The sequence below is a fragment of the Cololabis saira genome, chromosome 19, assembly GCF_033807715.1.
Source record: "Cololabis saira isolate AMF1-May2022 chromosome 19, fColSai1.1, whole genome shotgun sequence".
NCBI classification, from domain to species: domain Eukaryota; kingdom Metazoa; phylum Chordata; class Actinopteri; order Beloniformes; family Belonidae; genus Cololabis; species Cololabis saira.
The window spans coordinates 451250-464496 of record NC_084605.1 but is presented as its reverse complement, the minus strand read 5'-3'; the positions used below and the strand labels follow the sequence as shown (position 1 = coordinate 464496).

Sequence of the window (13247 nt, the reverse complement as noted above, 5' to 3'; positions counted from 1 at the left end):
ACTATAGGCATTACTAAACAGAAAGGTTTTAAGTTTAGTTTTAAAGGTGGAGGTGGTGTCAGCCTCCTTAACCCAGATTGGAAGTTGGTTCCATAGTAATGGTGCCTGATAGCAGAACGCCCGCCCTCCAAATCTACATTTAGATACTCTAGGAACTACGAGTAAACCTGCACTCTGAGAACGGAGAGCTCTGCCAGGAACATAAGGCTCTATCAGGTCTTGTAAATACTGCGGAGCTGAGCCGTTTTGGGCTTTATATGCAAGTAATAAAATTTTAAATTGAATTCTGAATTTTACAGGTAGCCAATGGAGCGATGCTAACACTGGAGAGATAGCAATGAAGGTGTATGCCGTGATTCTGGAATTGGAAGACAGGTTTTATTTACAACAGATACATTCAATAAATTAAAAAAATACATAAAATGAGTAGAATAACTATTTTAAACAAAAAATAATCTCTCTGTGTAAATAAAAAGTCTCCACACTGGCACTGTCTTCACATTTAAGAAAATATCAAACATATACCGTAATGGCCTGATTATGAGACGACCCTCTTTTTCAAGACTCAAGTTTGAAAAAAGACTTTTTTTAACACTAAATTCAATTTTTATACAGAAAATAATGACAGTACATCTGAAACAAATGATTATAACAATATATTGGAGAGAAAAATCATGTTATTTTGCCTCATTAAACCATCATGTTGAAGTTTGCATCATAACTTTAACCTGCAGATCTTCACACACTTTTATACTCGTTGGAGAAACTACGTTTCTACATTTTCTCTTATCTCTCCTCTCATTTTTTTCTCTTTTCTTTCTTACCGTTATTTTTATTTCTATTCTTGGTGACAGGAAGTCTTTGTCCTGGGGAGTTCAGTTCAGCATTTACAGATCTCTGGCTCCCTCTAGTGGTGAGATGGTGTAACGTCTAGATTTGTCCTTGATTTGATTTTTATTTGTCTCAAACATGTACAAGCATAAAAAAACGGTAAATATAATAATATAAAAAATAGCACATTACGATGAAATGCAAGTTTGAGAAAGAGTTGAAGGAAGAAAAGCTGATCAAGTTCAGCCCCCCCTTATATTGTCATATGGTATATAATACAATATATATAAAATACAATTACGTATACATATATCCACACACGTGTATATATATATATATATATATATATATATATATATATATATATATATATATATATATATATATATATATATATATATATATATATATATATATAATTATTTACTATTATTTATTATTATTATAATTATTTATTATTATTTTTTATTTAACTATCTCGGGAACTCGTGCGGCAGGTGGGCGGAGCCAGCTGGTGACGCCCCCATGGTGGGCGGAGCCAGCTGGTGACGCCACCATGGTGGGCGGAGCCAGCTGGTGACGTCACCATAGTAGGCGGAGCCAGCTGGTGACGTCACCCTCGCAGCTCAGCTGTGATTTCATCTTCAGTCAGAGCGGAGGAGGAGAGGAAAAGAGGAGGAGAGGAGGAGGAGGATCAGAGCTGGAGCTGGATCAGGATCAGGTCTGGATCAGGTCTGAGCTGGATCAGGATCAGGTCTGGATCAGGTCTGAGCTGGATCAGGTCTGAGCTGGATCAGGATCAGGTCTGGATCAGGTCTGGATCAGGTCTGAGCTGGAGGAGAAGAGGAGAAGAGGAGGAGGAGAATCAGAGCTGGAATCAGAACCAGGTCTGATGGATTCAGGGCAGCAGGGACCCTGGGGGGGGTCCAGACCAGGACCTGGACCTGGACCCGGATCCTCTGGACCCTCTGGACCCTCTGGACCAGACCAGACCTGGACCTGGAACCTCTGGAGAGGCTGCTGAAACCGGACCAGATGACCCCCAAACCCTGAAACTGGACCAGACCTGTTGAAACCAGACCTGCTGAAACTGGACCAGATGAAACCGGACTAGATGAAACCGGACCAGATGACCCCCAAACCCCGAGAGACCAGACCTTCATCCTGAAGAACTGATCCATTCAAATCAATGGTGAGTCTGATCCATTTATCTGAGAGAACTACGACTGTGTTTTTACCTGACACTTATGTACTTAAATACTTACGTATTTACTAACGTACTTACTTACATACGTACATATTTACTAACGTACTTACTTACATACGTACATATTTACTAACGTACTTACTTACATACGTACATATTTACTAACGTACTTACTTACATACGTACATATTTACTAACGTACTTACTTACATACTTACGTATTTAATTATCTACCTACTTACATACTTATGTGTTTACTTACATACTTTCGTAATTACCTACATATTTATGTAGTTACTTACCTACTTACTGATTTACCTATTAATTACTTACTTATCTACTAACCTATTTACTTACTAATGTACTTACTTAGTTACTTACTTATTTATGTACTTACCTAATTATTTAGTGGGTTAGGGTTAGACGTTCATGGTTAGACGTTCATGGTTAGATGTTCATGGTTAGACGTTCATGGTTAGACGTTCATGGTTAGTCGTTCATGGTTAGACGTTCATGGTTAGATGTTCATGGTTAGGGTTAGACGTTCATGGTTAGATGTTCATGGTTAGACGTTCATGGTTAGATGTTCATGGTTAGGGTTAGACGTTCATGGTTAGACGTTCATGGTTAGACGTTCATGGTTAGACGTTCATGGTTAGATGTTCATGGTTAGGGTTAGACGTTCATGGTTAGATGTTCATGGTTAGACGTTCATGGTTAGATGTTCATGGTTAGATGTTCATGGTTAGTCGTTCATGGTTAGACGTTCATGGTTAGATGTTCATGGTTAGACGTTCATGGTTAGACGTTCATGGTTAGACGTTCATGGTTAGACGTTCATGGTTAGACGTTCATGGTTAGACGTTCATGGTTAGACGTTAATGGTTAGACGTTCATGGTTAGACGTTCATGGTTAGACGTTCATGGTTAGACGTTCATGGTTAGAGTTAGATGTTCATGGTTAGACGTTCATGGTTAGACGTTCATGGTTAGACGTTCATGGTTAGACGTTCATGGTTAGACGTTCATGGTTAGACGTTCATGGTTAGACGTTCATGGTTAGACGTTCATGGTTAGACGTTAATGGTTAGACGTTCATGGTTAGACGTTCATGGTTAGACGTTCATGGTTAGACGTTCATGGTTAGAGTTCATGGTTAGTTGTTCATGGTCAGATGTTCATGGTTAGACGTTCATGGTTAGTTGTTCATAGTCAGACGTTCATGGTTAGACGTTCATGGTTAGGGTTAGACGTTCATGGTTAGACGTTCATGGTTAGACGTTCATGGTTAGACGTTCATGGTTAGGGTTAGATGTTCATGGTTAAACGTTCATGGTTAGACGTTCATGGTTAGACGTTCATGGTTAGACGTTCATGGTTAGACGTTCATGGTTAGTTGTTCATGGTCAGATGTTCATGGTTAGACGTTCATGGTTAGATGTTCATGGTTAGACGTTCATGGTTAGACGTTCATGGTTAGACGTTCATGGTTAGACGTTCATGGTTAGACGTTCATGGTTAGACGTTTATGGTTAGACGTTCATGGTTAGATGTTCATGGTTAGACGTTCATGGTTAGGGTTAGACGTTCATGGTTAGATGTTCATGGTTAGATGTTCATGGTTAGACGTTCATGGTTAGACGTTCATGGTTAGATGTTCATGGTTAGACGTTCACGGTTAGACGTTCATGGTTAGACGTTCATGGTTAGATGTTCATGGTTAGACGTTCACCGTTAGATGTTCATGGTTAGACGTTCATGGTTAGACGTTCATGGTTAGACGTTCATGGTTAGACGTTCATGGTTAGGGTTAGACGTTCATGGTTAGTCGTTCATGGTTAGACGTTCATGGTTAGTCGTTCATGGTTAGACGTTCATGGTTAGACGTTCATGGTTAGACGTTCATGGTTAGGGTTAGACGTTCATGGTTAGATGTTCATGGTTAGACGTTCATGGTCAGATGTTCATGGTTAGTCGTTCATGGTTAGACGTTCATGGTTAGACGTTCATGGTTAGACGTTCATGGTTAGACGTTCATGGTTAGACGTTCATGGTTAGACGTTCATGGTTAGACGTTCACGGTTAGACGTTCACGGTTAGACGTTCACGGTTAGACGTTCACGGTTAGACGTTCACGGTTAGACGTTCACGGTTAGACGTTCACGGTTAGATGTTCACGGTTAGACGTTCACGGTTAGACGTTCACGGTTAGACGTTCACGGTTAGACGTTCACGGTTAGACGTTCACGGTTAGACGTTCACGGTTAGACGTTCATGGTTAGATGTTCATGGTTAGACGTTCATGGTTAGACGTTCATGGTTAGATGTTCACGGTTAGACGTTCACGGTTAGTCGTTCACGGTTAGACGTTCATGGTTAGACGTTCATGGTTAGTCGTTCATGGTTAGTCGTTCATGGTTAGACGTTCACGGTTAGACGTTCACGGTTAGATGTTCACGGTTAGATGTTCACGGTTAGATGTTCATGGCTACACGTTCATGGTTACACGTTCATGGTTAGACGTTCATGGTTAGACGTTCATGGTTAGACGTTCATGGTTAGACGTTCATGGTTAGACGTTCATGGTTAGTCGTTCATGGTTAGTCGTTCATGGTTAGACGTTCATGGTTAGGGTTAGATGTTCATGGTTAGACGTTCATGGTTAGTCGTTCATGGTTAGATGTTCATGGTCAGACGTTCATGGTCAGACGTTCATGGTTAGACGTTCATGGTTAGACGTTCATGGTTAGACGTTCATGGTTAGACGTTCATGGTTAGATGTTCATGGTTAGACGTTCATGGTTAGATGTTCATGGTTAGACGTTCATGGTTAGTCGTTCATGGTCAGACGTTCATGGTTAGGGTTAGATGTTCATGGTTAGACGTTCATGGTTAGTCGTTCATGGTTAGATGTTCATGGTCAGACGTTCATGGTCAGACGTTCATGGTTAGACGTTCATGGTTAGACGTTCATGGTTAGGGTTAGGGTTCATGGTCCATCAGGAACTGTCAGGGGTCCAGGTCCAGGTCCAGGTCCAGGTCCAGGTTTTAGGGATTACTCTGAGAGCTGTACATCGTGAGTTTGGGGTACGTTTGCACGGATGTCCAATCCTTGAAAGATAACTTATTCTGAATCGTTCTCTCTGTAGACGTTTGAGCCCAGAATAGTTTACAAATGGTTTTACGATCCTTCCCAGATTCGTGTGCTGCAACAGCTGCTTTCCTCAGGTCCGTGGCTTATCTCTTTCCCTATCTGCGTTCTCCAGACACCTGCTGGTGATCAGTCATCAATCAGTTCATCAATGACGACCAGCAGCATCTGATCACTGTTGTGGAGCAGAAAGAGGCTTCGCTGTATTTCCCACATGATTATGTTACTTCTCTCTAGATTAAGTCAAAAAACAAATGACCAATTTAAAAGATATTGTCGGTTTAAGGTTAAGGTTATGATGCTGGGTTAGTCTGAACGTGGAGGCATTGGAGAAGACGGGATAAGAATCTTCTTGTATTTTCAGACTCACAGTTCTTGAAATGCTCTTGGAAAAGACTGAAGATCTAAAAGTGTTCACGCTGAAGCGCAGGCCTAGCAAGACAAAGAGGAGTGTAATTATACAGTGATGTGGCGTTGGGGTCGGTCAGCTGAGATAACGTTGCTGCTGCTGCTGCGATGTGTGTGGGCTCGTCCCTGTTCCTGGGAGAGGGTTTAATCAGTCATGCTGGCTCTAATAGATGGCTGCTCGCCGGAGCGTGAGGAGAGCATGCTGTCCCGGAGAGAGGGATGATGGGAGGACGGAGTGACAGAGCCGGAGAAACCCCCACGAAGAGGTGGAGACGTCGTCGTCATGGAGACGCAGCTCCCAACTGGTCTGCACGAAGGAAACCAGGACCAGGAACTGAACCAGGACCAGGAACTGAACCAGGACCAGGAACTGAACCAGGACCAGGAACTGGTCTGCATGAAGGAAACCAGGACCAGGAACTGAACCAGGACCAGGAACTGAACCAGGACCAGGAACTGAACCAGGACCAGGAACTGGTCTGCATGAAGGAAACCAGGACCAGGAACTGAACCAGGACCAGGAACTGAACCAGGACCAGGAACTGAACCAAGACCAGGTACTGAACTGCATGAAGGAAACCAGGACCAGGAACTGAACCAGGACCAGGAACTGAACCAGGACCAGGAACTGGTCTGCATGAAGGAAACCAGGACCAGGAACTGGTCCAGGACCAGGAACTGGTCTGCATGAAGGAAACCAGGACTAGGAACTGAACCAGGACCAGGAACTGAACCAGGACCAGGAACTGGTCTGCATGAAGGAAACCAGGACCAGGAACTGAACCAGGACCAGGAACTGAACCAGGACCAGGAACTGGTCTGCATGAAGGAAACCAGGACCAGGAACTGAACCAGGACCAGGAACTGGTCTGCATGAAGGAAACCAGGACCAGGAACTGAACTAGGACCAGGAACTGAACCAGGACCAGGAACTGAACCAGGACCAGGAACTGGTCAGCATGAAGGAAACCAGGACCAGGAACTGAACCAGGACCAGGAACTGAACCAGGACCAGGAACTGAACCAGGACCAGGAACTGATCTGCATGAAACCAGGACCAGGAACTAAACCAGGACCAGGAACTGAACCAGGAACAGGAACTGAACCAGGACCAGGAACTGGTCTGCATGAAGGAAACCAGGACCAGGAACTGAACCAGGACCAGGAACTGAACCAGGAGCAGGAACTGAACCAGGAGCAGGAACTGAACCAGGAGCAGGAACTGATCTGCATGAAGGAAACCAGGACCAGGAACTAAACCAGGACCAGGAACTGAACCAGGACCAGGAACTGAACCAGGACCCGGAACTGAACCAGGACCAGGAACTGGTCTGCATGAAGGAAACCAGGACCAGGAACTGAACCAGGACCAGGAACTGAACCAGGACCAGGAACTGGTCTGCATGAAGGAAACCAGGACCAGGAACTGAACCAGGACCAGGAACTGGTCTGCATGAAGGAAACCAGGACCAGGAACTGAACTAGGACCAGGAACTGAACCAGGACCAGGAACTGAACCAGGACCAGGAACTGATCTGCATGAAACCAGGACCAGGAACTAAACCAGGACCAGGAACTGAACCAGGACCAGGAACTGGTCTGCATGAAGGAAACCAGGACCAGGAACTGAACCAGGACCAGGAACTGATCTGCATGAAACCAGGACCAGGAACTGATCTGCATGAAGGAAACCAGGACCAGGAACTGAACCAGGACCAGGAACTGAACCAGGACCAGGAACTGAACCAGGAGCAGGAACTGAACCAGGAGCAGGAACTGAACCAGGAGCAGGAACTGATCTGCATGAAGGAAACCAGGACCAGGAACTAAACCAGGACCAGGAACTGATCTGCATGAAGGAAACCAGGACCAGGAACTGAACCAGGAGCAGGAACTGATCTGCATGAAGGAAACCAGGACCAGGAACTAAACCAGGACCAGGAACTGAACCAGGACCAGGAACTGAACCAGGAGCAGGAACTGAACCAGGACCAGGAACTGATCTGCATGAAACCAGGAGCAGGAACTGAACCAGGACCAGGAACTGATCTGCATGAAACCAGGACCAGAAACTGGTCTGCATGAGAAACATTTGACCCGCTAACGTGGAGGAGGCTCCTCGTATGCTAACGTGGAGAAGGCTCCTCGTATGCTAATGTGGAGGAGGCTCCTCGTATGCTAACGTGGAGAAGGCTCCTCGTATGCTAACGTGGAGAAGGCTCCTCGTATGCTAACGTGGAGAAGGCTCCTCGTATGCTAACGTGGAGAAGGCTCCTCGTATGCTAACGTGGAGAAGGCTCCTCGTATGCTAACGTGAACATCACTAACGGATCCTCCCCCACACGGCTGCCCCTCAGCGAAGCTTCCAGCTCCAACCAAAGCCGGTGCAAACAGTTATACAAATATCTGTCCCCTACGTTAGTGGGGAGGAGGTAACGTTAGTGGGGAGGAGCTAACGTTAGCGGGGAGGAGTTAACGTTAGCGGGGAGGAGCTAATGTTAGCGGGGAGGAGTTAACGTTAGCGGGGAGGAGCTAATGTTAGCGGGGAGGAGCTAACGTTAGCGGGGAGGAGCTAATGTTAGTGGGGAGGAGTTAACGTTAGCGGGGAGGAGCTAACGTTAGCGGGGAGGAGCTAACATTAGCGGGGAGGAGCTAACGATGGATGGATGGATGGATGGATGGATGGATGGATGGATGGATGGATGGATGGATTGATGGAGGAGTTCCTGTCTCCGACATGTGGAGCTACATCTGGAGAGATGTACTATTGTTTTACACAGTGGGGATATTTTTACTGGATAATATTTATTTCTGATTCATTAAAACTACATCAAATAGATTGTGTATTCCTCTTTTATATTTACATTATGGGTAACCGTTTTATAAAAGCGAGCGTTTGCATCACCAGAGAAAACTCCCCAAACCCCAAAACACACACACACACATCTTTTATATTCAAATGCGACTGCAATTTATTTCATATATTGAACATATGTGCGAAAAAACTGTCCATCTCTGTAAAAATAGATTTTCAACCTGACCAGCTCACAGAGATTAAAACAACAACAAACAGGAGCCAAAATCTGAACATTTGCTCTACAAACATTACACCTTTAACCCCCACATGTTTCCAGTGATGTGAGTGCTTCATGTGTGCAACACATTTCTTTTTTTCCTTTTTACTGTACAATACAGTATGCATTATTTCAACATATTTTTGAAAACAGCAGCAACCGCTAAACAAATAATCAAAATTTCAACAATTGCTCTGCAAAAATGTCAGTTTTAATCCCAACACCTTTTCAGTGAGTGGGTGGGCTTGTTCATGTTCCAGATCCTCTCAAACCGGTTGCAGGTGAGAAACTGCCACATGCATCTACCTCAGTAGCACCGGGTAGTTGTGGAACCTGAAGCAGCAGGACCTGGTTAGATTCCTGAAGCAGCAGGACCTGGTTAGATTCCTGAAGCAGCAGGTCCTGGTTAGATTCCTGAAGCAGCAGGTCCTGGATAGATTCCTGAAGCAGCAGGTCCTGGTTAGATTCCTGAAGGTCCTGGTTAGATTCCTGAAGGTCCTGGTTAGATTCCTGAAGGTCCTGGTTAGATTCCTGAAGGTCCTGGTTAGATTCCTGAAGGTCCTGGTTAGATTCCTGAAGGTCCTGGTTAGATTCCTGAAGGTCCTGGTTAGATTCCTGAAGGTCCTGGTTAGATTCCTGAAGGTCCTGGTTAGATTCCCCTCATAAAGGTTCCCAACCCTAACCCTAACCCGTCCACGTGGGAACAGATGCATAAGATGTTCTCTAATGGTTTCTTAGTGTTTAAAACATTTCATCAGGTAGAGAAGAATTCTTTATGTTTGGTTTTGTCACATGTTTAAATATTCACTCGTGCAGTAATCTGTTATTTTTATGTTGATACCCGGTCTTCAGTGCTGGGACGGACTTGTTTTAAATCAGGTCAGAGCAGGACTCGTTAGAGCTAATTAGGGCTAATTGGGAAGGACGTCTGAGGGAAGACGTGAGGAGAAACCTATAACTCCTAAACCCCATAACTCCTAAAACCCATAACTCCTAAAACCCATAACTCCTAAAACCTATAACTCCTAAAACCCATAACTCCTAAAACCTATAACTCCTAAAACCCATAACTCCTAAAACCTATAACTCCTAAAACCCATAACTCCTAAAACCTATAACTCCTAAAACCCATAACTCCTAAAACCCATAACTCCTAAAACCCATAACTCCTAAAACCCATAACTCCTAAAACCTATAACTCCTAAAACCCATAACTCCTAAAACCTATAACTCCTAAAACCCATAACTCCTAAAACCCATGACTCCTAAAACCCATAACTCTAAAAAACCCATGACTCCTAAAACCCATAACTCTAAAAAACCCATAACTCCTAAAACCCTTAACTCCTAAAACCTATAACTCCTAAAACCCATAACTCCTAAAACCCATAACTCCTAAAACCCATAACTCCTAAAACCCATAACTCTAAAAAACCCATAACTCTAAAAAACCCATAACTCCTAAAACCCATAACTCCTAAAAAACCCATGACTCCTAAAACCCATAACTCCTAAAACCCATAACTCCTAAAACCCATAACTCCTAAAACCTATAACTCCTAAAACCCATAACTCCTAAAACCCATAACTCCTAAAACCCATAACTCCTAAAACCCATAACTCCTAAAAAACCCATGACTCCTAAAACCTATAACTCCTAAAACCCATAACTCCTAAAAAACCCACAACTCCTAAAACCCACAACTCCTAAAACCCATAACTCCTAAAACCCATAACTCCTAAAACCCATAACTCCTAAAACCTATAACTCCTAAAACCTATAACTCCTAAAACCCATAACTCCTAAAAAACCCATGACTCCTAAAACCTATAACTCCTAAAACTCATAACTCCTAAAACCTATAACTCCTAAAACCTATAACTCCTAAAACCCATAACTCCTAAAACCCATAACTTCTAAAACCCGCCCGTGTTTGGTCATGTTGCTCTTCTTTAACTCACGTTAATATTTCAGGAGACGGTTACCGTCTCGTACATGTTTAATGATGAGTTATTTTAGGAGAGTGATGTCAGTGTAGTCAGGCAACGCCGCGACGACGGGGGAAAAGGTTACCGCTCACGTGGAAGATGAGAGTAAAACATTTATCTGTTGTGTACTTGGCCTGGAAAACCGACAGGAAACAGGAAGTGCAGAGTCTTCTCTGTTCAGCAACTTTACTCTGATGAGATTCACGTCAGTTACCCCTCGTTTACTGGTGAGCTCTGTGTAGGTGAAAGTCTGGAGTCACCTGGACAGGTGACCCCAGACTTTCACCTAAACCCTAACCCTAACCCTAACCTGGGGTAAACACTGATCCTCCGTTCACCTGGGGTAAACACTGATCCTCCGTTTACCTGGGGTAAACACTGATCGTCCGTTTACCTGGGGTAAACACTGATCCTCCTTTTCCTTCTCCCCAGGATTTGAAGCGAGTGCTGTCGTTCCCTCCGTACCCGGGAGATTACCTGCACCCGGTGGTTTACGCATGCACCGCCGTCATGCTGCTGTGCCTGCTGGTGTCCATCATGACCTACGTGGTCCACCACAGGTGAGACTAACCCTAACCCTAACCCTAAACCCTAACCCTAACCCTAACCCATCATGACCTACGTGGTCCACCACAGGTGAGACTAAACCTAACCCTAACCCTAAACCCTAACCCTAACCCTAACCCATCATGACCTACGTGGTCCACCACAGGTGAGACTAACCCTAACCCTCCACCACAGGTGAGACTAACCCCTAACTCCCTAACCCTAACCCCCTAACTCCCTAACCCTAACCCTAACCCTAACCCATCATGACCTACGTGGTCCACCACAGGTGAGACTAACCCTAACCCCTAACCCTAACCCCTAACCCCTAACCCCTAACCCTAACCCTAACGCATCATGACCTACATCGTCCACCACAGGTGAGACTAACCCCTAACTCCCTAACCCTAACCCCTAACCCCCTAACCCTAACCCTAACCCTAAACCCTAACCCTGCTGGTGTCCATCATGACCTACGTGGTCCACCACAGGTGAGACTACGATGCTAACCCTAACCCTAACCCCTAACCCCCTAACCCTAACCCTAACCCTAAACCCTAACCCTGCTGGTGTCCATCATGACCTACGTGGTCCACCACAGGTGAGACTACGATGCTAACCCTAACCTACTTCTACCAGCATGTTTGTAGCAGAGCTGACGGCTACATCTCTTTCTACCTGTCTGTTTTCTGGATGAAGTCTCTCCACCTTCCTAATATTCTGTTCTTCGTGGTTCTCCACCTTCCTAATATTCTGTTCTTCATGGTTCTCCACCTTCCTAATATTCTGTTCTTCATGGTTCTCCACCTTCCTAATATTCTGTTCTTCGTGGTTCTTCACCTTCCTAATATTCTGTTATTCATGGTTCTCCACCTTCCTAATATTCTGTTCTTCATGGTTCTCCACCTTCCTAATATTCTGTTCTTCTTGTTTCTCCACCTTCCTAATATTCTGTTCTTCATGGTTCTCCACCTTCCTAATATTCTGTTCTTCGTGGTTTCCAGAAACATCCGCATCAGCAGGAACGGCTGGCACACTCTCCTCAACTTCCTGTTTCACACGGGACTGACATTTGGAGTGTTTGCTGGAGGCATCAATCAAGTCAACGTCCCCTTCGTCTGTCAGATCGTACGTGTTTCTTTCTCTTTACTGCTCAGTTTCTGCAGTCGAGCAGCCAGAGAAACGTTTGTCCCGAGGCCAACGGATGACCAATCAGGCGTTAAGAGGAATTACACTCTCCATCGTTTTAAGAAGCACTTGCATGTCCAGTTTTAAGCTCAAGAATATGAAAATAAAAATAGCTGTGTGCCGAATGGAACTGAAACAAGACAAATGCAGTTAGGAGAAATCACATTTGCTGACCACGTGGTTGTTTAATCTCCTTGATCCTCATTTCTGCTCTTGAGCTGAACGTTAGGGTTCATTATGACTCTGTAAAGAAAACAGTTAGGTTGAGTTAGGGTCAGGGGTCAGGCTTAAGGTTAGGGTTAGGAATAAATTTGATATTGAAACTGTATTGATAACTGTATTTCTAATGTAAGGGTTTTTTTTGTCTTGTTTTTATTGCTTAATGTTTTTTATCTAGCTCAGTTTAGTTTTTTAACGTTGTGTTTTGTTGATATGGATTGGCCTTGATGTTTCCTTCGTCTGCTGGTGTCCAGTTCTGTCTCTGGCTACAACCGTGAATATTTACATTTGTGTTTAGTAATATGTACGATCCCTGCTCAACAAGTAAAGTCTTTTAATTTCAGGGTTATGTCGTCGTGTTGTTTGATGGTTTCAGTTTCAAGGTGTTTGTCTCTCCCGTCAGGTCGGCATCGTCCTCCACTACGCCTCCCTGTCCACGCTGCTCTGGCTGACGTTCACCGCCCGGAACATCTGCAAGGATGTTTCCAGAGACCCGGGCCAGACCCGGGACCGGAAAGGTCCGGCCCAGACCCGGTCCAAGCCCAGCGTCCTCAGGTAAACTAACCCTAACCCTAACCCAGGTAAACTAAACCTAACCCTAACCCAGGTAAACTAATCCTAACCCTAACCCAGG

The 13247-nt window shown here is 44.5% G+C and overlaps 1 protein-coding gene across 2 annotated transcripts in view; it reads left to right on the top strand.

Annotated features, from left to right (window-relative positions):
* Nucleotides 1-1509: 1509 nt before the first annotated feature.
* LOC133419842 (adhesion G protein-coupled receptor A1-like) overlaps nt 1510-13247 on the top strand; it is a 17487-nt gene continuing 5749 nt past the window's right edge. Inside the window, exons 1-5 of one of the 2 annotated variants that reach the window (XM_061709303.1) lie at nt 1510-1563; nt 1597-2023; nt 11093-11220; nt 12211-12334; nt 13017-13168. In XM_061709303.1, coding sequence (XP_061565287.1) covers nt 2021-2023; nt 11093-11220; nt 12211-12334; nt 13017-13168 — 407 coding nt within the window. In that variant the 5' untranslated portion in view covers nt 1510-1563; nt 1597-2020. Of the gene's footprint in view, nt 1564-1596; nt 2024-11092; nt 11221-11776; nt 11808-12210; nt 12335-13016; nt 13169-13247 lie in introns of those variants that run through there. The other variant, XM_061709304.1, reaches the window with a different exon arrangement.